Raw genomic sequence first — 27,119 nt, 5'->3', positions numbered from 1 at the left:
GCGAGATTAACAGTTGCGCTCGCGTCATCAGAGGTACACAAGAAAGAGTGACGTAACCATAAAACCTGGATCCGGGAAAATCGTAAGGTTAGTTTTAAAATTCATTAAGCGTAGTGGTCTTAGAAATAGAATACAGACATCTTTTGACATACTTCTAGACTGAAATCACTTCACACTCCAGCACAGGTGGTGGCGGTATGCACCATAAAGTTGGTATGCGACCCGCCAATAAATCCAAAGAAGAAGAGTGACGTAGCACACACACGCACACTGTTGTAGCATGGATACGTGGTGTACACAGTAGACCAAGAACTCGAGAAGGATTTCAAATCAAATCAACATCATCTCGGGTCGAGTCGGGCTTTTAACACGGGCTTTTGTTTATACTGTGACTGTGTTGGCGTTAGAAGATGGGGAAAGCGGACTTCCTGTCTCCTAAAGCTATTAGTAACCGGATTAAAGCGAAAGGCCTGCAGAAGTTACGCTGGTATTGTCAGATGTGTCAGAAACAGTGTAGAGATGAAGTAAGTGTTTATGTCTGTACATTACTGTGGGCTACTGTGGGGACTTTATAATGATTTATATATGATTTATTAACTCTGTCTCTATCTATCTATCTATCTATCTATCTATCTATCTATCTCTTTCTCTCTCTATCTATCTATCTATCTATCTATCTATCTATCTATCTATCTATTTCTCTCTCTCTCTGTCTCTATCTATCTATCTATCTATCTATCTATCTTTCTCTCTCTCTCTCTTTCTCTCTCTATCTATTTATCTATCTATATCTATTTCTCTCTCTCTCTCTCTCTCTCTCTCTCTCTCTCTCTCTCTCTCTCTCTGTCTATATCTATCTATCTATCTATCTATCTATCTATCTATTTCTCCCCCCAATCTCTCTCTCTCTCTCTCTCTCTCTCTCTCTCTCTCTCTCTCTCTCTCTCTCTCTCTCTGTGGCAGAATGGGTTTAAATGCCACTGCATGTCGGAGTCTCACCAGCGACAGTTACTGCTGGCCTCAGAGAATCCCAACCAGTTTATGGACTTCTTTTCCTCGTGAGTACATTTCTTTTTAAAGTTAGAAAACTTGTAAATATTAAAAAGAAAAAAAAACTTTATTATTCCTGTAATTCCTACTATGGCAACCAGTAGTAAGAAGGCCTACTGGTGGCAGGGATATACAGTAATACCTCGAACATTCCTGAGGTTACGTTCCACAACCTGTCACGGATCAGGAGGAATCGTGAATGTTTGGTACGAGACACTAAAGCCGCGTTCACACTTCAAGTCTTAATGCTCAATTCGGATATTTTGCTCAGATCTGATTTTTTTGTTTGGCTGTTCACATTACCTTTTAAAATGTGGCCTATATCAGATACCAGTGTGAACTGTTTGCTGTTTCGAACTGACCCGCATGCGCAAACGAACAATAACAATGACGTCACACGCAGCACGCCGTTGCGCTAAAAAGTTAGCGAGGTTATGGAGGAAGTGTTGTATCATCTGGTGCAAGCAAACATATCATGTAATGCTATAATGTGATGTATTCAATGCAAACATTATGAGCTGGTTCACGTAACCACTTTATATAACAGTCTTAACACACACGTTACCAGTCACGTTTGTGTCACGTTTTCGCCGGCGCATAATTGTGACGGATGTCGATGTAGATTGACGTAAAAGTCGCATCAAATCCGCCTTGACTGTTCACACTGCGGCCACATTTGAAAAAATCAGATCTGGGCCAGATTTGAGTGTTCACACTACTCCTGAAGAAGTCTGACCTGGTCACTTGACCCCAAAAAAATCAGATTTGGGCCACTTTTACCTGCAGTGTGAATGTGGCCTAAATTGCTTATTTCTAGAGTGGTTGTGTGTTGTGCTTGGTACGGTTCGGTTCAGTTATTGTGGAAAGAAACTGTTACACTGTCTTGTCATGATAGCTCGAATGCTTTAGTACCTTTTTCCAGATGGCAGGAGGGTGAAGAGTGTGTGTGGGGTGAAGAGTCTGTGTGAGGGGTGTGAGGGGTGTGTGGGGTGAAGAGTCTGTGTGAGGGGTGTGTGGGGTGAAGAGTCTGTGTGTGGGGTGAAGAGTCTGTGTGAGGGGTGTGTGGGGTGAAGAGTCTGTGTGAGGGGTGTGTGGGGTGAAGAGTCTGTGTGAGGGGTGCGTGGGGTGAAGAGTCTGTGTGAGGGGTGCGTGGGGTGAAGAGTCTGTGTGAGGGGTGCGTGGGGTGAAGAGTCTGTGTGAGGGGTGCGTGGGGTGAAGAGTCTGTGTGAGGGGTGCGTGGGGTGAAGAGTCTGTGTGAGGGGTGCGTGGGGTGAAGAGTCTGTGTGAGGGGTGCGTGGGGTGAAGAGTCTGTGTGAGGGGTGTGTGGGGTGAAGAGTCTGTGTGTGGGGTGAAGAGTCTGTGTGAGGGGTGTGTGGGGTGAAGAGTCTGTGTGAGGGGTGTGTGGGGTGAAGAGTCTGTGTGAGGGGTGCGTGGGGTGAAGAGTCTGTGTGAGGGGTGCGTGGGGTGAAGAGTCTGTGTGAGGGGTGCGTGGGGTGAAGAGTCTGTGTGAGGGGTGCGTGGGGTGAAGAGTCTGTGTGAGGGGTGCGTGGGGTGAAGAGTCTGTGTGAGGGGTGCGTGGGGTGAAGAGTCTGTGTGAGGGGTGCGTGGGGTGAAGAGTCTGTGTGAGGGGTGCGTGGGGTCATCCACAATGCTGTTGGCTTTACGGATGCAGCGTGTGGTGTAAATGCCCATGATTAAGGGAAAAGAGAGTCCAGCGATCTTCTCAGCTGTCCTCACTATCCGCTGCAGGGTCTTGTGCAGTTCCCAAACCAGACAGCGATGCAGCTGCTCAGAATGCTCTCAATGGTCCCTTTGTAAAAAGGAGTCAGAATGGGAAGTAGATTTTTTTGGTGATGGAGCTGGTGTTGAGTGACCAGGTGAAGTTCTCGCTAAATGAACACCAAGAAAGTGATCCTTCGTTGTTCAGCGGATAGTGGTCGCTTTGTGCTTTCCTCATTCAGAGAGAGGTTGTTTAGACGATAGGTGAACTGTAGGGGGTCCAGTGAGGGTGATAACTGTCTTGATGTGCCTCATGACGAGCTTCTTGAAGCACTTCGTTACAAAGGGTGTGAGTGCTATGGGATGATAGTCATTGAGGCAAGACACTGTAGACTTCTTTGGGACAGGGACGATGGTGGCTGTTTTGAGGCACATAGGAACAACGGCGCTGCTCAGGGAAATGTTGATATCAGTGAAGACATCCACTAGCTGTTCTGCACATTCCCTGAGCATCAGGAATGTTGTCTGGTCCAGCAGCCTTCTGTGGGTTAATTCTGCATAGAGTTCTCCTCACGTTGGCCGTGGATAGACAGAGTACCTGATCGATGGGGGGAGGGATGGTCTTCCTTGCCGCTACGTTGTTCTGCACCTCAAATCGAGAGTAAAAGTAATTTAGCACAACTGGGAGGGAGGATCACTCACAGGCAGATGAAGCTGTTCGTGATCACCTATATGCCCTGCCACATGCGCCGAGTGTCTCCGCTGTCCTGGAAGTGGCTGTGGATTGTCTGGGCATGTGCATGCTTTGCTTCTCTGATAACTCGGGGCAGTTTGCCTTTGCTGTTCTTAGGGCCACCCTGTCCCCTGTTCTGAAAGCTAGGTCTCTAGTCTGGAAAGATGGAACCCTGCTGTGTGATTGGCTACTTCCAACTCTTTCAGCCAATAGCATGTCGTCATGGAGCCTACATCATCACCCATACCCGAGACAGTTTCCATTCTCTATGGACACTAGCAGAAAATTTTCTAATTTTTGTGTTGAATTTACGTTAACATTTACTATTAGAAAAGAGTAAGTATTTTCTAAAAATTATTTAACTGGGAACAAACTTTGTGAATGGGTATCGCATCAGTACAGTACTTTACATAAAAAGGAACGTTTCCATAGGAAAGCGAATTTCTTGTATGTCTCGAATTAGAGTAGAATTTTCATTAACAAAAATTTTCTCACTGATTTTACACTTCTAAATTGCTTCAGAAATAAAACAAACACTTCTGCAGGGTTTTTTGAGAATTTTGCCGATTTGTGAAAAAAAACGCAAATGATTCAGGTTTAATGAAAACTTTGCGAATGCACGAGGTATTACTGTATTGCCGTATGTGTGAACATAGCTGAAGAACATTACGTCATGTTGGTTCTAGTTTAGAAAATGTACCTAACATTTTCTCTGTGTTTCTTCATCACAGTGAGTTCAAGTCGGACTTTTTGGAGCTTCTGCGAAGACGTTTTGGTATGATTACACTTAAAATAGTCAAAAATAGAATATAGTCTTTCCACTTCATAGCATTTGTTCATTATATAATGCGCATGTGTCTGTTTTCCTTCCTGAAGGAACAAAACGAGTTCACAATAACATCATCTATAATGAGTACATCAGTAACCGGGAACACGTTCACATGAACTCCACTCAGTGGGAGACTCTAACCGATTTCACCAAATGGCTGGGGAGAGAAGGTAAACACTGATCTGAGCTTCATACCCTCCAGAATTCTGTGATTTTTATAAGACTAGGACTGATTTAATCATTTTGGAGTGGTCATTTTATTTGTGCTTGCGCGCGTGTGTGTGTAGGTTTTTGTAAAGTGGACGAGACTCCCAAAGGCTGGTACATTCAGTACATCGACCGTGACCCGGAAACAATCCGCAAACAGGAAGAGCAGGAGAAGAAGAAGAAGCAGGACCTGGATGATGAAGAGCGCAGTGCCAAGTTTATCGAAGAACAAGTGCGGCGAGGCAAAGAGGGCAAGGAGGCAGAGGTTTGTGTTTGAGAGCGAGGGAGACAATGAGAGAATGGGAAAGATAGACACAGCTGGACAGAGAGCGATAAACAGAGTGGGATAGAAAGAGAGGGAGAGAGAGAGAGAGAGACAATGAAAGACACTTTGTTAAAAGCTTTTTTTTACAACAATCGTTTATTTACAGTAGTCATGTAAATCAGTCCATTCCATTAACATCCCAGGTTTGTTGTTCATGCTTTGTTGTTCATATTTTGCCCTTTTAGCTTCACCAAAGATAAAAGTAAATAGGCTGTAAATACCTGATGGAGAGAGACTGAGAAAGAAAGCACTGCCTTTAGTTATTATATCTACCGTTCTTTGTTTTAACTTGCATTAACTTGTTTTTTGAACAGGAGGAGCCTGTGTTTACAGAGCTAAAGAGGGAGAACGAGGAAGAGAAAGTTGCCTTCAACTTGGCTGCTGGCTGCTCCTCCGTAGGCCCAGCGAAAGCAAGGTACATTTAGTCACAGTCACATTACTCCACATATGCCCCTTTTCCACCGAGGCAGTTCGAGTGCTGGTTCGGAGCCAGAGACTAATTTTCTAACCAGTTCTTTCTTTTTCGACAGCCAAAGCACCGGGTCTGAACCAGGAAAAGTGGTTCTTAAGTAGCACCAAAACGCCGCTGGTCTAGACTTAAGAACCGCTTGTGTCAGGGGCTGGGGGCGGGGCTACTGTTAGCGCATTTGATAATGTACCTTAAGTATACTAATGTTTAATACACTTTTACTTTACCGCGATATGATACATTATCAGCACACGATAGTAAGTAGCTACATGCTAAGGCTAAACTTTTTTCTGTGTTAATGATAAAATAACGTTATGTACTTTCTCGATTACAACCTCCGTTTATACAGATTACATGGAGCTGCACGTACACGTTGGATTCGCCGCATTTGGGTGTTAATGTAGGTTCACAAAGCCATGAGCATTAACAGTAAAGCAACAGCCACCATTGTTGATGTGTTTGTGTTTGCCGCTGCTGCGCTAAAGTTGGTGGGACACGTGACACGTATACAGTGACGTCAGACTCGGCTCTGTGTGATGGCTCTTTAGCCGGTGGAAAGACAAACCGGTTCTTAGAAGGTTCGCCAGTGGAACCAACTTTGAACCAGCACCAGTGCTAGCTCTGAACCAGCACCTGGTTCTTTTTGGTGGTAAAGGGGTATTAGAACTGTATGCAAAGATGTGCGTTTGTGTAAGATGACTACAGTGTAGGGTTTCCATTACCTTTCTACCTCTTTCTGTTTCGCAGCACATCTCTGGCTCCCAATGCCCTTAAAATAGCAGCATCTGCTAAGAGAAAAGACGATTCTCATACCGCCGACTCCAGGGAGAAGAGAAAGAAATCGGCACTCGATGAGATCATGGAGGTATAGCTGTAAAGCATAGCTGCTCTTTTCTTAATCAATATATTGTTCATTTTATCCCCTGTCTAGCTTTTCATTGCTTTTATGGAGATTAAATCATTGCTAACATGGGACATTTATACCAATCAGGACTTCGTCTTGGTGACTGATGCAATAAAAGCCAACGCAATTCACAGGATATACAATATACTATCATTTACACACCCTTTATTTTGTACGGGACATTTATTTGATATTTTATTTTTGCTTCAACATGATGAAGCATGCTTTAAATAGAGCCTTATTACATTAAAGGTAGGGTCTCTGTTGTTTGAAAGCCAATGTCGCCCCTAACCCAAATGGGTCCCACCCCTGTATCGATAGCTCCGCCCACACACACATACGTAACCCAGGCAACTAATGGAAAGAAATGTGTCTTTATCATAACTGAAGGGAAGAACAATACGATTGCAGATAAACAAACAAGCAAAAATGACACACGAGCATAATCATGCAAAGGACAAAGGCATATATTAGTTCTGTGAAACAAAGCAAAACCAACGTTACTCACCTATCGAGAAGGAAAAAAAGCGCCTCGGCATCTTAAGTAAAGTTGTAAAGTTGAATTTAAGTAAAGTTGAATTTACACAAAACGCAGTTGTAGCTGTTTCTCTACATTACTACGATAGAAAAGAGGTGTTATTTGTGTAGTAACAGTGTTTAGTTCAGGAGTTATTGACTCAGGAAACTGCAATCTGTGAATATGCGCCAACTTCCTGCTCCTTCAGTTCTCTCCAGTGCTAGAAAGCTGATCCTATATTAACACGTCCTACTTCTTGCCTTATCGTAAACCTTTCTTCGCTTTCTTTCTTTGTTTTTATCCTCCATGTCAATGTTAAAACCGCTTTCTGCTAATGTCACACATGCGCACTGAACACTCTCTCCGCCACATATTGACAAGCCCCGCCCCTTTCTGCTCATTGGCTACACCTTTGTTTTGATTTTTGTTTTGTTAGTCATCCCGATTCAGTTTTCTGAAGCATTTCTCAAACAATGGAGACCCTGCCTTTAATATGAAGATTATACGGCCTCAGAAGGAGACGCACACTCCTAATGGAGACTTTGTGTTATTCTAATCATTCTAGATGGAAGAGAAGAAGAAGAAATCCGTGAGGTCGGACAATTGGATTCGGCCAGACATAGTGGTGAAGATCATCACTAAGAGGCTGGGAGAGAAGTATTACAAGAAGAAAGCAGTCATCAGGGTCAGTCAGCCAAAAGTGTGTGTGTATATATATGTGTGTGTGTGTATATATGTGTATATATATATATATATATATATATATATATATATATATATATATATATATATATATATATATATATATATATATATATATATAGTGTAAACAAATGTTTGAGAGAAATGTCTGTGTGTGTTTACAGGAGGTACAGGACAAATACACAGCTATAGTAAAGCTGATTGACTCAGGAGACAAACTCAAACTGGACCAAAGCCACTTGGAGACAGTGATCCCAGCACCTGGTAACAAAACACCCATCTATAGAGAGAAGATATAGAGAAGATATGATTTCATTTCGGGAAGAAAAAGCTAGTGCTTGGATTTGATTGTGGCTCACAAACTCCCAAAGAATAAAATGAATGCATTAAAATGCAAGCTATATAACATCTGCCTCTATTCAGTATAGCATGGTTAATAATCTGTCTATCTCTCTCTCACTCTCTCACAGGTAAGCGAGTTGTGATAGTGAATGGACCGTATCGGGGCATGGAAGCCATCTTAGAAGGCATCAATGAAAAGAATTTCTCTGCTCAACTCACAATAGATTCGGTAAGGTATAAACTTTCTGACGGTGTTAATGCACCATTTAGTTTTACAAACCATTTCTAAGTTCACACATCTCCCGTGAAGCAAACGAGCCAAGTCGATCAGCCAAGACGTCCTCTGTGTGTGAGGATTGCTTCTTTCCTTTTGAAATGGAGCTTAGAGGTTAAGGAGTAAATGGGAAGCATAAAGCTTATAGAAACACAGCGAGTGAAGGAAGCTTATGCTGAAATCAGAACACCGCTCATTATTCTGTTCTGTTTTGTTCTGAAAATATTGTGAAATGTTAGAAGAATAAAAGTTTCCCTGTATATGGCAGTCAGGTGTTTGCTTGTCGAGCCGTTGAAGGCGTTTATTCATGCCTGGTGTCTCTAAATTGTCCATAGTGTGTGTGTGAGTTGGCACTCCATATAGTGTGTACCCTGCCTTTAAGCCCTGAGTCCCCTGGTATAGACTTAAGGTTCCTGTGACCCTCTGGATGGATGGATGGATGGATGGATGGATGAATATTGATATATCGTGGTATATCGTGCCCACGGTGTCAGAAACCACATATTCACATGTCGTTTTGAGATTTAAGACCAGTTGTGATGATTTAATCATGTACCGTATTACCGTATTAACCTAATTGCTTGAGGCTTCTCTTAATTAGCTCCTTTAACCTCAAAGCTTCAGAATTATATCTCTATAAGTAAACATTTCACAACTTGGCCCACTGACTTCATCTGAGCTTCAAGAGAAAAAATGTGTGAAACCAAAATGTTATTAAATTTTTACAGGATTGAATTTATACACTCCTGAACAAAATCTTAAGACTGAGGGAAACATTCCAAGTATTTGCATTTTGCGCTGGTGGATCATAACCAGGTTGTAGTGAGTAGCCCAACCGTTCTTGGTGATAACTTTAAACACTGGTTTCGTCTAGGGATGCACCGATACCACTTTTTCTCTTCCGATCTGATTCCGATACCAGAGTTTGCCAGTATCGGCCGATACCGATCCGATATCTGTGTTCTTTTCTACCTTTAAAACTAAAGAATGTAAACAACTCGGTTAGTTATTAAGATTTATTTGTTTCTGGCAAAGAAATACAAAAATGCCCATTACTTTATGAAAAATGAAAACACAAGAAACCTTAAAAAAAAGTATTAATGCAGTAACAAACAGTACTTTTAACAGTTAGTGGTATAACAATCTAAACCATATATACTGCAATTATTAAATTCAATTATTTTCTGAAGAAAAGGCAATATTTTAAAGTGAATCTTAAATTAGAAACTCTTGAAACACAATGCAAAGTGCATTAAACAGTAAACCTTGCACCCAAATGAGCGACATGTTTAACGCGCTGAGGTAAATGGAGAAGGCGCCTGCTAAACTTGCTTGTCTGTCGCAGGCGGTTGTGCAACATGTTTCCTATAAAATTTATTATTTATTTTCATTCATGCAATTTAATATATAAGTGTATTTTTCTTATAAGTTTAAGCAATAGTCTATGATGTTTGCTGTTCATTATTCAACCACCACAGGCATGGGCGTCGGAAGCAAATAAAAAGTGGGCGTGTCCTGTCCCACCCACATATAATGGTTCCGACGCCCATGACCACGGGTATCGGATTTGGATCGGTCACGCACCACCGATACCTGATCCACTCGAAATGCTTGGATCGGCGTCGATACCGATCTAAAATATCGGATCAGTGCATCCCTAGTTTCGGCATGCTTGATGCAACTCCTGGTGGCTGGTGAGAACGTTGCTCTATGTGGTGAAGATTTTTGTAAACTTCCCTTGCCATCCATCCCAAACATTCTCAAGGGGATTTAGATCAGAGGAATATGCAGGATGGTGGAGAAGTGCAACGTTCTTGTCCTGGAAGAAGTCCTTCGTCAGGCGGACGGTTGTGAATTGCAGCGTTGTCCTGTTGAAAGACCCAGTCATTACCACACAGACGAGGGCCGTCAGTCAAGAGGGAGGCCTGCCGCAACATGTCCACGTAACCAGCCGCCGTTTGACCCTCTGCACAACCTGAAGCTCCATTTTCCAGTTGAAGGAAAAATGCACCAAGATCATGATGGAGCCTCCTCCACTGTGCTGGGTAGAAAACATCTCCAGTGGGGTATCGTTGTCATGCCAGTATCGTTGGAAGTTATCATTACCATTTGAGGTTACATTTTTTAATGTCATTTTTTTTTCTTTGTGTTGTGGATCAGCTTGTGTCTTCACGGACAGCTCGTCGGATCCTCCGGCTGAGTGCAGGGGAAATTTTTTTGGGTTTACCACTTGATTATTTTTGTCCTATAACTCTCAAAATCTTTTAAGAAATTTAAAATGACTGTCTTACTGTGTCCAACCTTGGCAGCAATAGTACATTGCGAGAGCCCTTGCTTGTGCAGCTCAACAATCCTGCCTTGTTGAAAAGCAGAAAGCCTTTTTCTTTTTCCATCAGGACAATCATGACCGTGTGACTGTCTGAAGGTCATTGACATTTAAAGTCATATATTTACACAGATTTTAACTTTTAAAGGCTATGGTCTTAAACTCTTTGTCTTTTGCTCTTGTTTCTTCTTTTGGCATTTTGAAGAAAGGTTCTTACAACCTGGTTATGATCCATCAGTGTGAAGTGTGAATACTTGTAATATTTTCCCTGGTCTTAAGATTTTGTCTAGGAGTGTATATAACAACTTTAATCTATGTTAACAAGCAGGTGTAAGCTAATCAATTTGCACTTTTATTGTGTTCGTCACAGGGCGCTATGAAGGGAAAGAGAGTCGAGGGGATTCCATATGAAGACTTCTCCAAGCAGGCGTGATTTTTTTTATTATTATTTTTTCCCTCCCAATTCTGTGTCTCAATCATTTTCCCTGAATCCCTCTACTGTGTCAGAGCATTTAACAGGGACACTCGTGCGCACACACACACACACACACACACACGCACATTTCTGCAGCTGTCTTCACTGAACACATGAACTGGACTCTGTACTGAAACCAACTGGGGGAAAAAACAGCCTTAAACACCCATGTTTTATTTTTCTTTGATTTTATTAGGTAATATCAGGATTGTCTGTAATAAGAGTACTTGATTATAAGATTATAAGATTATAAGAATATATCAGAATGGATTCCCATTGAGACTTACACAGAGGAAGCATGATTAATTTACACTGAACAATGTCACATTATGTTTCTCATGGAATTTGTACGTATGTATGTAAAGCACCTGTCGTTGCTGCAAAGTTTTGTTTCTTCTATACAGTTTTCTTTTATAATTTCAAAAATACATTTTCTTATACAACTTCTCTCGTTTAAAATCTGATTTGTACCGACCCTGATCAGTCTTCTTGTGCTTACACGCTTGTACACACTCAAACAGGGGGGAGGAAGCTGTCCAGGTCGGGGACGATATAGTGGGTATAATGGCCATCTATGAAGCCTTTCCCGCTGTTATGGATGAACCAGCAATACACATCCGTGCCTTGCTTCCTATCCCTCCGGTAGTCCTTTTGCCTGCCCCTGTTATACACACATATAAAAGATTGGTGCATTTAGAAAAAATCCTGCATCAGTTGTATTGCACTGGGGTCATATTGTATAATAATAAAGTATCAGAGATCACAACACTTTAATCTGTGTAAAATGTAAACGGACCTAATACCGTAAGTTTCCCTTAATTGACTTCAATTCAATTACGTTTATTCATTTAATTCAATTATTAGCCTTTTGACATTTGATAATTGATATTGTCTTGAAGCAGCTTTACAGAAATATAGAAACAGAATAAATCTTGTAGACTCAGAAAGAATCTAGCATTTCTGTAACACCGGACAGGACATAATGTAAATAATGTCCTTTCTACACTGGTTTATTTATTTAGCAGATACTATTATCCAAAACACCTTATAAATGAGGAAATGCAAGCAAATCGAGGACAATATATGTTCTAGCACACAGAATGCTGGAGGAACAAGGTGCTTAAAGTTGATTTGTAAGAGATAGTGTATGTGCAGATGTTTCTATTCTCAAGTTAGGGGTTAGTTTAATGTTCATGGAAGAGGCAAGTTTTTTGGGTTTTTTTTTTTTTTCGTTTTTTTTGGGGGGGGATGCTGAGTGATTATGCTGTCTGGTCAGTCTGAAGATGGACCTCGTGATTTGCTGAGTGGACGCTACAACTGATCGAAGTTTGCGAGAGGGAACATAAACCTCATGCATAAAAACATTGATTTTTTTCTTTCAAAATCCAAATTCAAAAGCGAATTTAGACCTGAAGACCAAAATACACAAAGTATTGTCATTTTTGTGGACTCATTGTCATTCTTAATGCAGATGAATTTAATTGAACCGATAACTTAAAATGACTGGAATCATGTCCATGTTGTGTTCCTTGGATTCTGTGATTCATTAGTCCATTTAATTATTATTATATATAAAGTTTATGAACGATAAATAATTGTTACGGTTAATTATGCTGCATCTCAGACGTTAGTTTGGCTGTAAGGCGTCCACTACTTTCATATATCTGGGCACATTTAAAGTGTGGACATTTGGTGAGAGCGGTTCCTATTGCTATGTAAATGTGTTTTCTGGTAGAGGGTCACATTAACCAAATTAGCCATCCTAACTAGTATTATGCTGGTCAGGGTCATGGTTTTAATTAGGCTGATATTGTGTTTATATTTTGGCAAACAGAACCAACTGAATTCATTTGGAAACTTCAGACAATATATAAATATAAAAAAATAATATCTTTGTAAGCGAGAAAAACAACAAAAAAAACAGTCCCACACACAGCTCTAACTCAGACTAGTTAGGAAATGGAGTGCTATTGGTACTGCCAGAAACAGAACCCAGCTTTTTTTCCCCATATTATTAGTTCATTTTATGATGTTTGTATGTATATTAAAAAGACCTAAGCCGTGCATACTGTACTTCTGATTTAAAGATACAGGTACATGTGGAGGCATTGTATTACAGCCCTAGTAGAGGGTGTGGTGTGTACTACCTGGTGACCGTGAGCTTGTTCCCTTTCACTTCCATGGTGGCCTGTTTCTTCTCGGGGTCTGTTCCTTCGTGTAGGTCATACACCTTAACGCTGGGCTCGTTTGAAAACTGCCCTGTTGTACACAAAGTGAAACATTGGCTTATCAAAGACACAGCTTTAAAACACAGCTTGAAACGTTAAGAAGTGGTAGTGCATGTCCTTGTTAAAAACTCTTCTTTTAGTTCAAGTGAATTTATTTATTGAGTTTAGTGATTTTCAGCTGCACATTTTTTGTCTTTTTCTCGAGCGAACTCCAGAATCAGATACGAATCAAATGATTGTAATATTAAAGATTAGAATTGCTGTTTGTTTGTTTGTTTGCTTGTTCATTCTTACATCCAGATAATGTAAGTGACTGGAGCGAGCCTGCGACTTTCTCATGTTGGGATACTTCTACCATACATGTAGTTCATTTAATTAATATAATCACATTAAGGACAATTAATGCTTGTGAAACACTATGTAACCGTTTTGGAATGTAACCACCACATTGGTCATAAATAACAATTTAGGTCCATATTTACACTTTGCTACTGCTTTTGCGATTGCGATATAAGAAAAACAATCATGTACTGTAAGATTATAGGACATGTCAAGCATACGTGTCAAGAATTCTGTAGACATTGTATAACTGAGACAATGCCTGTCATCGTTCAGAATCTTTATGATATAATGACACTTTGTTGGCCATTATTTCTGATTTAACGATGCTACTCTTCTATGCTGAGTCATCTTTTGAACCAGAAAATAAAAAAGGTTATACAGTAGACCACCTCAAACCTCCTTCCAAAACGAATGGAGTTTTCACTTGTACTTGTTTTCTAGCCAACTACTAAAAGTTCCCACCTTATGAGTTCATGAGACGTAGCAGATAAATGCTCCTTCTACGGCTAATCTTGTCAACCTGAGTGACCCACGTGGTGTGATGGTCCTTCACTCGGTCACAGAACCACACTGAATACATGACCTTCTGTTTTACTTCTTTATGTTTCACACTTTCCTTGAGATCATATAGCAAAATTGGTAGAAAGGTTTATAGCACTTTCTGATGCATTCCTCAAACAATGCATTTCTTCTTTCTCAAGTCCTTATTTCGATTCTCTCATGTGCTGATGCTAATTTTATTATTATTATTATTACTGATTATTATTACTATTATGTTACTGATTGCTCCATGTTCACAACATCATACTGCTTCATGCTAACACAAATAATAATACAATAGTAGGTGACCAATAGTTTCTGTCACCCAAATCACACTCTCTTTGATGGTGTAGAATTTAGCAACAATTTTATGCAATTTTTCCTATCAGACATTTAGTTAACAAGCATATTTGTTAACATAAGAATAATGTACTGGTGATGATGAACATAAGAGTTGATTAAAAATTTTTTTCAATTTTTCTGCCTTACACAAAATAAACTATTTTAAAACTGCATACACACCGATCAGACCATGGACCTGGGAGGAGTACTGGTTAGTGCTGGGTGTGTAGAATCCCAGAAAATCCACATTAAATGGATGTTTCTTCCATACACGATGCAACAGCACCATCACTGTGATCTTCCCATCAACTGTCACAGTCAACTTGTTCTCCTTCACAATGGAAACAGTTGCACTGATGTGCAAAAAGAAAGCGGTCATGCTCAGACAGTGAGAGAGTACATGCAGATCTCAAACGTGGTTTTAATGAATATTCTAGTACCTCTTTAAGATGAGATTAGCTGTGGCTCCCCAGGAAAACGAATGATTGTATTTGCCTTCTATCAGGTCGATCCTGCTGGGGCTCACCACAATGTTCAACCCCTCTGCTTTGGCATAGATGGAGATGGTGCCAAAGTATGTGTTCAGTTTGTTGTTTTTCATTTTCTTTCCACTCACCAACTGGCCATTGATTGCAATCCCTGGATGAAGCGATATATAAAAATGTATTAGTTGTAGTCTTGTAATTTCTAGTTTTACACTCCAACTACAAGATTGCTAACAATAATGCATTATATACACACAAAATCTGTTTCAATCCAGAACTCCAGACTTCAGAAGGTAGCCATCTTAGACTACCAGAATAACTTCCTTAGAAATATACATAGTATAGTTTAGAATTGTACTTTAAAGGAGGAACTGATGAGGCGATACTAACAGACTGAAACAACTACGATGACTTGTTTTGTCAAGCATTTTTCAGATTTTTTTCTTCTTTTGTAGTAACCATAGAGATGAAATGCATTATCCAAACATCTTAAACTTAACATAAAAAAATGCTTTAAAGTTGCACATCATGACTTATCATCCATGAAAAGCTTGATTCCTGATGTATGTCAAAATTATATTAGAAATTTAACATTATAATAGTCATGTCAAATTCCTTTATAGACCCTATAAACCACACTGTGAAAACACACATCCTTTTCTATATATGGAACCAGAAAATGCAGTTTCTAGATTTTATGCATTGATGAAATGTTATATATTAAATTCATTCCTACCGTATTTAGAATTTTGATTTATGTCAAATTGTATAGACTTTTTTGGTTAAACAATGAAAAAAAAAATCTAAACAAACTGTCTGATGAGAGATATTTTCATTTGAACATATTCATTCTAACATCATTCAAAGACTAGATTTGATGCATAATTAACAAGGCAAAGCCTAATTTGCTTAAATTATCATAACTTCCTGAGAATTCTCCAACAGAAAAATAATCATTGCAACAAAGAAAGAGTTACTCTATTCGCCTGTAGTGTTGACTTAGTGAATCTGACTTAAAGATTTGAGTGTGGTACCTGTTCCAGGGTCGGACACTAAGTTGAGGATGTGTCCCGGCTTGGAGTCGATGTTGAAACAGATGTCCATGTTGTTTTGGGGCAAATGCACAATGAAGTGAGGGTCGTTCTCCACTGCAGTAGGTAAACAGCATGTTTATTGTCACCAACGATCTGTATATTTGTATATACACTGCCAGACAAAAACCCCTGCAGATTCTAATGTTTTTTAATGGTGAATACTTAGTGCTACAGACAAAACAAACAGATACATAGCAGATAGACAAAACAAACATACTGTATAGGCAACATTTAAATGAGGTATTAAAATCCTGAATTGAATCCTAAAGAATCATATCCTAATGGGACTGTGTCATTAGATTTTGTCTCAAGTGTTTAAACATGTCTTCCAAATTCAGGGCTTGCATAACGTGATCATAATCAAGAGTACATCAATGATCAGTGTAAAGATTGCATTCTCCATATCTCTGTTCTTAAAGCGGTGGAATCCTTAACATGTATTCCATGTAGCCACCATGAAGTAAACGTACCAGAAGTGATTGCCTCCTTCTCTCCTATAACTTGGCTCGGACCTGGTGTTACACTAAGGACTGCCCATGAAGGAATACCTGTAGGAGGAGTACTCTCCAGAAGCACTTGGTTATCTACCCTATGGACAACAGGGACACCTACAGAGGAAGAAAGAGAGGGTGAGAGTTACAGAGAGAGAAATCCTAAATTAAACTGCTCATATAAATCATAAACCTATAATATGTTGGGTAATTTTTTTATATTAATCTGACTTTTTCTTTTACTGTTCCTTGTGTATTTTTAATCCTTGTGTATTGTTAATTTCATCCATCCATCCATTTTCTACCGCTTATCTCGGGTCACGGGGAGCCTGTGCCTATCTCAGGCGTCATCGGGCATCAAGGCAGGATACACCCTGGACGGAGTGCCAACCCATCGCAGGGCACACACACACTCTCATTCACTCACGCAATCACACACTACGGACAATTTTCCAGAGATGCCAATCAACCTACCGAGGCACGGGGAGAACATGCAAACTCCACACACACAAGGTGGAGGTGGGAATCGAACCCCCAACCCTGGAGGTGTGAGGCAAACGTGCTAACCACTAAGCCACCGTGCCCCCTTGTTGATTTCATTCATTCATAAAACTCATATAACTCATATTCATTCTAAAAAGCAAAACCTTACTTTTCATCTAGAGCTCCTGTACCTAAGGTAACTCTATTCCAATACCTCAGTATCTAAAATGTAAACATTTCTATGAGTTATTTAGGTCTCCTCGGAGGTTCACAGGGTCGGAGTGTTGTGTTATTTTAGACAATCATGGACTAAAGAGGAAAAGGGACAATGATTTCTTGTGTGCTGCTGTGAAACTGTATTGTAAAGTGTTCCTGAATCACATCTGAGCACAATTTGCATGCGTACTTACCAAACATTGATAAACACAAGATTATATACAAATTAAAAAGTACTGTTTCATATGCAAAATGTTAAATAGAGTTAATGAGAAGTATACATGCAGTATATGCATGTGGAAAACTAATCATCATCGTTAAAAGATTATGAGGATGATTATGATTATTAATAACAATAATATCAATACTATTAACGCCAAGGCAGCAGCCATGTCTAGGGTCCCTGGGCGAGTCGGCCAGCAGTCTCTCAGCAGGTCCGTCATCACTCTCCACCAGTAAAGCAGTAACAGGAGTGACAAACTGATGCTCCACGGACAGGGCAATAAGCCGCTGTGTGATTTTCCTCTTCTTTGATGCTGAAGGTGCCACAGAGCTGCACACAGAGACATTCACATTAACTAAATAGGCTCAGTGTTTCCCAAAGAAAACAAAAAATGATTAACACTGCTGTCATCTCACCGCTCGGCCATCAGCTGATTGACAGTAATGTAGGCCCACATCTGGCGGGCGAAGCCAGCAAATGAATGCTGATTTTGGCTGAGCAGCGCGTCAAGTTCCTGGAGGTCTGCTTCTGCCTCAATGTTTAGGTCAATGGTGGCCTTGACGGGACAGAAATATTCAATTTTACATCTACAAACCTTACTGGAAACGTGAACCAAGAATACTGGAAACAGGGAACTTGTACATGTATTATTAAAACTTAAACATTATCTGATGTAATTTCAGAAGTGAAGAAAGCTTGTAAGGTTTAGCAGGGTTTTTTTTGGTTCCGATTTTTTGCGACATGGTTTAGAAATACACAGGATATTAATAATGACATAATTATTTAAATGAAAAGACACAAGAATGATCTTACTCCCAGGGACAACAGGTTAGCTGCTTAAGTATGCTGAAAAGATGTTTAAATGGTCTGATCATCGTTTTGTAAATGAAAGAAAATAATATTTCTGCATTGCTTTGATAACTGACTACAGGACTGTGTGTGATCCTCTATTAACAAGTCTGTTATAAACAATATTCTCAGTTTCTCTGACCACATACATTAATTCTTCCACTATCTTTCCAGTGTTACGTGGAGTTTAACATTATCTGGTTTTGAAATATTACAGCGGCCCCTGGTGCTAAAAAATTCGTTATGAGACAAAAGGGGGCTCACAGCAGAGGCAGTGGTGAAGCTCTGCAATGTAGGTGACCCACTGGGCTTGAGTTTGCCAGCAACGACCAGCTCTGAGCCTTTGAAGAACTTGTCAAACTGATTCTGAGTGACGTCTGTGACCGAGTCCTCGGGGAACTGGATAGTAATCCTCTTCAGGAGAGGTGATGACACCTGGCTGTAGAACGTCTACAGACAGTCAGACAAAACATATAATTAAATAACACTGTGGCTGAAGTCTCGAATAAGAAGGAGTGGATTTATTAATCACATGGCCATAACATTAGTTCTAGCTGTAATATAAAGTATAGGTTTATATTATTGTGCAACTGCTAATACTATATTAACAGCTCCTATCAGCGACTTGTATGGCAGATGCTCCAGCATAAATAAGGTTTAATAATAAACCTCAAATGAAAAAAGATTATCAAATGGGTTGCTGATTAACAAAGAAAATGATATGATCGTGTGCTTAGTAACAGATAGTATGTCTTCCACCATGAGAGAGTAGTCAGGATAGAAGAGTTTGTGCGTTCCAGTTTATCGCAACATTACAATCTGCATTTATTTTGTCTTGTTAACTTCAAGAGAGATTAAAAAAAAGAAAGGCTGGTAAAGTAGCATTTACTGCAACTAGAGCAACTATAATATAAGTGAAGATAAAAACTTTGCTAACAGAGATATAACAGAGTGCTAACAGAGTGCTAAAACAGTGCTAACAGAGATATAGAGATATAACATGCTGTTATGCAGATGAAAAAAACTGGCTCTTGTTACCTTCAGCTGCTCTGAAGCGTCATGATTAGCAAAGATCCTCTGGGCCATGCCCCTGTTTTCCATGGCAATGCGTTCCAGAAAATCGAAATCCACATCAAAGCCAATGCCAAGAGTGAAGAGAGAGAAATCCTGACGCATGGCACGTTTTACGTTCTTCTGAATTGTGCTAAGCTTTATCTCTCCTGCATTGCATAGAATGGAACAGGTAGAAAGTGAGAGAAGAATGCAACTGTTAGTGCATTTGTAAAGCTGTTAAATGTGTGTATGTTGTACACACAACATAGGAGTGTGCTGTGTGTGTGAAGAATCCTTACCCACTGTGGGATCTCCATCAGACACCAGGATGATCATAGAGACGGAGCGCTGATCGATCAAGCCCTGATTCTGTGCCTTCACAAGCATCTGCACTGCTTTCAGCAAAGCCTCATTGATGTTGGTGCCTGAGGTCAATGTGAAATAAAGAAATGTCATGACTTATTTACTTGAGATACTTTTATTGACTTGCACCTTGTTTACTGGTCATTTAACTTCAAATTACTGTCTTAAAATTACTTTACAAATTACTGTCTTTTATGTTTAAATAAATAAATATATATATATATATATATATATATATATATATATATATATATATATATATATATATATATATATAATGTTTAACTGTTACAATTTTATAATTTTATTCTTTTATTATTTTATTAAAATTAATTTTTTTCTGAATTTTTTACTTTTCCTGCTACAGATGTTCACCTTCTTTAAGGAAAAAACAATTCTTAAAGGAATCAACAACTAGAGCAATGATCGAAAAAATGAATAATCTTACTATCTTAAAATCTTAATTTTTACAAAATGGTTACAAATACAAGCCAAGAAGTCAGGTGATGAGCAAAATCATGGTCCTTGCGCCACTGTCTCAGAGGAACAAGCTTAGTAGCAAGCTAAGAATAAGCAAAAGGCAATGAAGGCTTTCATTCTCACTTTCTCACCTCCGTTTGGTTTGATGTCATTGATGTATTTCTTGGCCTCTTCCACTTGTATAGAGGTTCCTGGGACCAGATCCTCACTCCAGCAACGAACGTTGTGATTGAAGTCAATGATGCTAAAAGAGTCATCCATAGTCAGGCTTTCCAGGATAGTCTTCATGGCCTCCACTGTCTGTGAGAAATTTCAAGGAAATACCAAAAAGATCAACTAAACATAGGAAGAGACCAATTAAACAGAGAATTTGTGACACAAGATATTGTCACACAAATGTCACCATGTGCAATTAACTGTGATGTGTGAATGACGCCGTTATGAAAAAGCAGTGTGTGATTTAGGAGCTGTTAAGCATGTGGTAAATAATGATTCTTTAGTTAATACACATATAAACCTATAGCAGTCATTGTAATAATATGTCTAGTTTCTGTGAAATAAAATATTGTCACTTAAATTTTTTTTTTTCATTTCAATTTATACAACTGAGTAACTGAGGGATAAAGGCCTTGCTCATGACCCTCCAATCAGTTGTACAACACCTTAACACTATATATATATTTTCTGTATTTTTCTAGAATGATTTATCTATCCAAAAGATGGCCTTAGTTTTGCTCTACTAACAAATTTAGTTTGCACTCCAATCCCAAGGAGGCTCCCGTATCACATTCTGTAATCCCTAGTCAACGTATCAAAGTACAAAGTGTGCCGTGTTATGAACCCAGTGATCCTACCTGCTTCATCTTCAGGCCCCACATGCTGCCGCTCACATCGATTACAAACACAATGTTTTTGGATAGAGAAGACAGTTCAGACGGCGCAAAAAAATTTATAAAATGTCCATCAGACACCTGAAAGAGGGAATACAGAGGCAGAGAATTTTATATATATATTTCGTTTTTATTTGTATAATTAAAAAATAAATAAATAAAACAATAAAATTTATAATAATAATAATAATAATAATAATAATAATAATAATAATAATAATAATAATGAGTAAACATTTTATTGCAAAGTTTGTCATATAATCTTAAAAAAATGTCAGAATCTTACATATCAGTTTTGATTTAAAAGTCATGTATATTATATGAATGCATATATTAATGCATTAATGCAGGCAAAATGTTTATAAAGACATGATTTTTTTCCTTACCAGCAATTCTCCTGTATTGCCTTCCCTATCCACGTCGTATCGGACAGTAAATACGCCATCCACAGCGCTCTCTGTACAAGTGCTACACTTGCGCTGTTGCTGCAGGTTAGGTTTAAACACCACATGGGCTTTCTCTTTTGTGTGTGTAATAGTAGTCAGGCCTTTAAAATGCTCACCCAGTGTATTTGGTGCCTCCACAAACTGGATGCCTTTAGGCTCAAATATGTAAACATCAACCTGAGAAAACAACATTTACAAAACTATTTATAGATATCATGGAGAACTGCACAGAAAATATGCATTGTTTGTGTGTGTGTGTGTGTGTGTGTGTGAGAAAGAGAGAGAGAGAGAGAGAGAGAGAGGGAGAGAGAGAGAGAGAGAGAGAGAGAGAGAGACCTGCAGGTGTGGCACAAGGCGACCTGGCTGTATGTGCAGAGTATGTGTGTAGGAACCCAGTTTCCTCTGCATCATCTCCTGATAGTGCAGCTCAAACTCCACCTTACTGCCCGCTGGTACATGGACCTCTGTTTTAAAAGTCTCCATGGCCTGAGAGTTAGTCCTGAGAGAGAGAGAGAGAGAGAGAGAGAGAGAGAGATGATGGACGGATGGGACAAATCAATCCTTGGCATATGTAACATTTACATGTGTGAGTGGCAATGGATAGATGGATGGATAGATGGATGGATTGATGGATAGATGGATTGATGGATAACAAAATGGACAGAGGAATGGATTTGTGTATGACGTTTGATGGATAAATCAATGGATGGGTGGGTGACTGAGAAAAAAGGACAGAGGGATGGATAGATGGATGACAGGATTGATAAAAGAATAGATATGCGGATGAGTTTTATGGATAGATGAATGAACAGGTGTGTGTATAGAAGGATTGATGGCAGAATGGAGCAATATACACACATATATTTAATATACATATACATATATATGTGGTAATGAGTGAAGAAGAATAAGACATAGGGATAGATACAGTAGATAGATGAATGGATATTTTTTGAATTAAATTTTAAAGATAATTCAATAGATGTCCAAGTAGACAGAATAAGAGATAAATAAACGTACTGAAGGATGGACAACAGGGTGGAGTGAAAGAAGAATATGTTTAAAACTAATCAGAAATAGAAAGAAAATTAATCTGAGTGGGACATGTAGGACTTTTAGCCCTGGTGTATTGTGCGTAATACCTGACTATGCCTGCAGCTTTGCCACGGGCTTTGGCTTGAGCGTAAAGGTTACGAGCAACGGTTTTCTCCTTGACTGAGCCGACAAATGTGATCCCGTTCACACTCCTGACCACAACAGAACAAAAATATTTAATAGTTATCATCTTAGCATTCATCATCTTAGAATGTAATAATATAACAATATGGGACAAGAGAGATGTAAAGTATATGTATGGAAATTTTTAATTGATTAACCCCTAAATATCACAGCTCATTCATTATTTATCATAATAATATGGTTGTAGGATGTGAGGTATCTACTGAATTATTCAGTACCTGCATTGACGATAATATGAAAAGGATGTAATTATAAGAGTGAGAAGTGTAAGATTAGACTTGCCCAAGGGTCACAGGAGTTAATGAAAATTAATGATACCACAGAGCTGTAGAATTGATATAGCAGCTGATGTAATGAAGGACATGGTTTTTTTTTTCGATCCACAGTATAAAAAGATTTATTTCCTGCTTGTGTGTGTGGGTGGGTGGTGCAAGTCATTTTACATGGTGAAGTTGTTGATAAAGGCTTGTTTAGGGATCTGCACGTTGAAGCCGATACTCTGCGCATTGGGCCCTGAGTTCACCACCGAGCTCCTAACAGTGGTGTAAGCAAACCGTGATGTGATCCTGCTCTCAACCATATAGCTCTTAACCGTGATATCATCTCCACGAACAGCCTACAAGCATTACAGACACACAGAGTATATAAAAATGTGCAAGAAATAAAAGAAGTTTATATTTATGGTATTCAAGAAAACTTCATTTGAGTGGAATAGCCATAAAATATATCACATAGACTCATTCTGAAAAGAAAAAAAAAAAAAGTTACATTTTTAAAAACAAATTTTAAATTTAGAAAAATGTAACCAATATTTCTCTTTCTTAGATGAACTAATTTTATTGGTAGATAATTTTAATGTATTATTTTTTCATTTTTTTATTTAAATATAAATGTGATTAATTAATTACTTTTAAGTGATTATTTCAAGTATTTATTTCTAGAAATAAAGCTAAATTACCTGCTAATAAACAAGACAATGAAAAGCTTAATAATAGTCAATAATTCATTGTCTCAGAAATAGACATAATAATCTTAGGATATAATCACTTGATATCTTCTGCACAAAATGGCAGGTCATGAGTTTAATGTAATGTAAGTGCTTCAACATGCTTTTCGAAGCTATTCAAATCGAATCGAATTCAACTCGATCAGTGTAGGCACTGGTAAAGTCATACCAGTCAGCCTGTATAACTTATACAGCCAACTTATACCTCACCCATCATACCCAATAAATAATCATAATTCTTTTGTCACAATTAAATAACATAACATGTCAATAAAACTAAAGCTAAGAAGTGGTTCTGGATCAAAATGTTATCTTTACAAAGATACAGAGCAGAAGTCAATAACCGCTGTGATGCTCAGTGCTCTGCAAACACAGCCATCGATTAGTGCATTAGTACAGAGAGATTCATAGAAACGAGGTCAAACGACAAAATGACAGCTACCTCAAAGTCCTCCTCCTCTTCACTGATCAATACGTTTCTCTACAAAAAAAAAGCGAAAGACACCAAAGTTCATAAAATATTCCTTGTAAATAGGAAAGCAAGCACAGACAGGTATAAGCTGTGACATTTTGAAGTGTATATTGAGCTCATTAAGCTACTGCTAGCAGCTATAATCAGTGCTTCATCTGTGTTGTGAACACTAACATATTGACCACTGCTGTCAAGCTTCAGGTCCAAAAGTCTGACTGCACTACCAAGAACTGCTTTTAAAACTGTTGTCAAAACTTAAATACTCAGGTTATAATCAGAAAATGTAGTGTTTAAAAACAAATGGAACCGTCACTAATACTGACACTTTTGTGCTACTTACTGTAACAGTATCTTGTTAATCTTATTAAAGATAATTAATATAACTTTTCTATTGGAAATACAATCTGACAAAATGACGCTGAATTTGCTATCGATAAATGATGGAATAAAAAGAGTTATTTGTAGTGCATATACTTTTGGACTTGATTAAAAAAAGACTGAAATCTTTCAGTGATAATCAGGACCACGATAAGACTTTATAAGCAGTTAATACTTTTGGAATATAACGATATAGGACGGAGGTGCCGAGGTGATATCTTAATATGGTGTCACTTAATATATATCTTAATATATATGATATATCTTAATATATATGATATCTTAATATGGTGTCATATGGTGTAATGTACTCCAGAAAATCTCTTTATATATTAACATGGATATACCATTAGCACAGATCAGTGCATGCTCAAAATAAATAGACCTTTTTTCCCCTGCAAAATAATACACTGAAGGCCAGGTATCAAAAAATTGTTGTTTTAAGTTACATAATTTGTGGCCAGGAGTTTGGTATCTCGTGACTACATTACAGGTTGTGGCTTTGATGAACTTTGAATGGTTTGTGACCTGTAAATATATTAATTCATGGCCACGCCTTATTAAACTAAAACCGCCATGACACCTCAACAACTCCGTAATACAATCTATAACAGGGAATGATTCTTGTACTATATAAAACACATTCATCTTATGTAAATATTGCAGTATCATTACTTGATGAGGAGATAGTTTATATTTTGTAATATAATATGTCTAAAATCACTTCTGTCACTGTACAGACGGTAATAATAAAGTAGAAAGTACAAAAACAAAAACAAACAAAAAAAAACACCTTACTCTGAATCTTGGACTTTCTTTAAGATGATCATGATCTGACTAGAGAAAGAAGGAAAACACAACAATGTAAAAGTCTGTCACATAAACAGAGCCAGTACTCAATTCTCAAAGTCTCTCCTGCTCACACTCACCACATCATCTTCCCATTCTCCATCAATAATGAACTCGAACGCCAAGCTTTGTATGACGAGCAGGACAACCAGCAGCAGTGCTGGGAGTTTCATGGTGGCCAAACCGAAGAGAAATCTGTCCAGCAATAGGCAAAATAGCCAGTGATTCACACTCAAACACTCTCAAACACTCCGAGGCAAATTATCAGCCAGCAAACTCCAGCCCTCTGAGCCTCATCAATATTTGTCAGGTTGCGTATGACACAGAAAAGTGCTTTAAGTGAAGGGGAAACCTTTGAAACTTGACCTGTGTAGTGTAAATAGTGTAGCTGCAGAGAGGTGAATGTTTACAACTGATTAGTTCTTTAATTGATACGCATAATGGACGTAATAAGTATTAATTTAAAAAAAAAAAAAAGTCATTTTAGAATTGTGTTTTACAGTTGTTTAAATGTTTTAGTCTACTACCGTGAGTAGTATTGACTCAGTTGCTTGTAAAGTGATATGAGTACATTACTATCCAAAATAACATGAGAACTTGTTTTAGATACTATTTGTTTTATCGTGAGCTACCATCATTGAAGAAAACATACAGCATCACAACATGTACAGCAAATTTCTATTTAAAGGGAGTGAGAAATTAAAAGAAACAAAAAAACAATAAAAAAAAATATTTGTGACATACGAACACCTTCACTGAGTCTTTACATAAATTCTACGAGTCGCTGGAACTGTATTAATGCAACTGGATAACTTAATGAGAATCGTAAACAAAAAAGCTGGTTATTAGAGATTATACTGAGATCTGACATGTGTAAAGGATATGGCATATGATTTACAACATTTTCATGCCCATCAAACCATTCAGTCAGGCCTCGTGTCCTGTGGATGGGCCGGAGTCGCTATTCAAGAAACCACTCCCATCGGTATAGAAACGTTTCATCATTGACCTAAATCAATCAGTTATATCCCTCTGAATGGACACGAAGCATGTGATTATGGACATGTACCGTCAGTGTACTGACTGCTGAATGCTCATGGCTGCCATGGTGTGTTTTTGTACTTAAAAGCAATCCTTAGCCTTTTTCAGTTCTTAGTAGATTAAGGCATAGCACAAGGCTTGATGTTTTATCATTAGCAGATAAGCTAGTAAACAAAGGTTCTGTTGCTAACTAGTCACATTGTCTGATAAGATCTCTGCTCTAAGTGATCAAAATAAGCTTGCAGAACAAAGTAATGTCTGTAACTCAGACATTGTTAATCCCTTGCAGCTAGCCAATCCATGTGAATTTCTTTTAATGTAAGTTTCTCTGGATAAGGGCGTCTGCCAAATGCTGTAATTGTAAATATTCAGAGAAGCAACCAAGTGGTGACGGGTAACTGTGAACGAGCCGGAGATATCCACAGCTCAGATGTCCAAAACTGTTTACAGAACAAAATTAGCAGAAAGTACACCAGATAATGCAATGATAAGAATGCCAGTGTTGGAAAAGAAATCCACTTAATCCTTATGATGTTTTCCAAAATACTGTATGTGGAAAGAGATTTTCCAAACTGATGAGACCAAAAATGAACATAAAATAGTATTTCTTGCAAAAATCCAGCACTGCTCATCACATTGATAAGAACAAGGTGAAACTGGTCAGGGTTGAGGGAAAATGTATGAAAATAACAAGGGGCAATCACTTTGCTAAAGGATGAGCATAAGCATACTGTAGA

At 38.6% G+C, this 27,119-nt stretch overlaps 2 protein-coding genes across 2 annotated transcripts; one reads left to right on the top strand and one right to left on the bottom strand.

Annotated features, from left to right (window-relative positions):
* The first annotated feature begins 90 nt into the window (after positions 1 to 90).
* kin (Kin17 DNA and RNA binding protein) lies at positions 91 to 11,315 on the top strand. Its single transcript, XM_060890143.1, has 11 exons — positions 91 to 524; positions 964 to 1,058; positions 4,234 to 4,277; positions 4,379 to 4,501; positions 4,619 to 4,803; positions 5,178 to 5,278; positions 6,080 to 6,197; positions 7,319 to 7,438; positions 7,620 to 7,719; positions 7,926 to 8,026; positions 10,768 to 11,315. The coding sequence occupies exons 1-11, from the start codon at positions 411 to 413 to the stop codon at positions 10,828 to 10,830; spliced, it is 1,164 nt and encodes a 387-aa protein (XP_060746126.1). The 5' UTR covers positions 91 to 410; the 3' UTR covers positions 10,831 to 11,315.
* On the bottom strand, positions 11,044 to 25,647 carry itih2 (inter-alpha-trypsin inhibitor heavy chain 2). The gene is made up of 20 exons (XM_060890142.1): positions 25,422 to 25,647; positions 25,291 to 25,329; positions 24,085 to 24,123; positions 23,080 to 23,252; positions 22,540 to 22,644; positions 21,734 to 21,896; positions 21,338 to 21,574; positions 20,916 to 21,032; positions 20,193 to 20,361; positions 19,518 to 19,643; positions 19,204 to 19,385; positions 18,430 to 18,615; positions 17,733 to 17,872; positions 17,462 to 17,646; positions 16,374 to 16,511; positions 15,844 to 15,957; positions 14,765 to 14,963; positions 14,505 to 14,677; positions 13,020 to 13,131; positions 11,044 to 11,533 (listed from the first exon to the last, which is right to left on the bottom strand). Exons 1-20 carry the CDS (start codon positions 25,512 to 25,514, stop codon positions 11,386 to 11,388), a joined length of 2,838 nt encoding a protein of 945 aa, XP_060746125.1. The 5' UTR covers positions 25,515 to 25,647; the 3' UTR covers positions 11,044 to 11,385.
* Positions 25,648 to 27,119: the final 1,472 nt, after the last annotated feature.

This window comes from Tachysurus vachellii, chromosome 16, assembly GCF_030014155.1.
Source record: "Tachysurus vachellii isolate PV-2020 chromosome 16, HZAU_Pvac_v1, whole genome shotgun sequence".
Taxonomy (NCBI): Eukaryota; Metazoa; Chordata; class Actinopteri; order Siluriformes; family Bagridae; genus Tachysurus; species Tachysurus vachellii.
Note: the sequence above shows the minus strand (reverse complement) of the source record. Positions and strands in the feature narration are given on the sequence as shown.

Excerpts from the sequence above, each read along its gene's own strand:
- kin (XM_060890143.1), top strand. The coding sequence starts at position 411 with ATGGGGAAAGCGGACTTCCTGTCTCCTAAAGCTATTAGTAACCGGATT. Across the intron at positions 4,502-4,618 it reads CAAATGGCTGGGGAGAGAAG|GTTTTTGTAAAGTGGACGAG; the intron begins GTAAACACTGAT and ends GTGTGTGTGTAG. Across the intron at positions 8,027-10,767 it reads CTCAACTCACAATAGATTCG|GGCGCTATGAAGGGAAAGAG; the intron begins GTAAGGTATAAA and ends TGTTCGTCACAG.
- itih2 (XM_060890142.1), bottom strand. The coding sequence starts at position 25,514 with ATGAAACTCCCAGCACTGCTGCTGGTTGTCCTGCTCGTCATACAAAGC. Across the intron at positions 21,575-21,733 it reads GCCTTGTGCCACACCTGCAG|GTTGATGTTTACATATTTGA; the intron begins GTCTCTCTCTCT and ends TTGTTTTCTCAG. Across the intron at positions 14,678-14,764 it reads GCTAATCTCATCTTAAAGAG|TGCAACTGTTTCCATTGTGA; the intron begins GTACTAGAATAT and ends TTTGCACATCAG.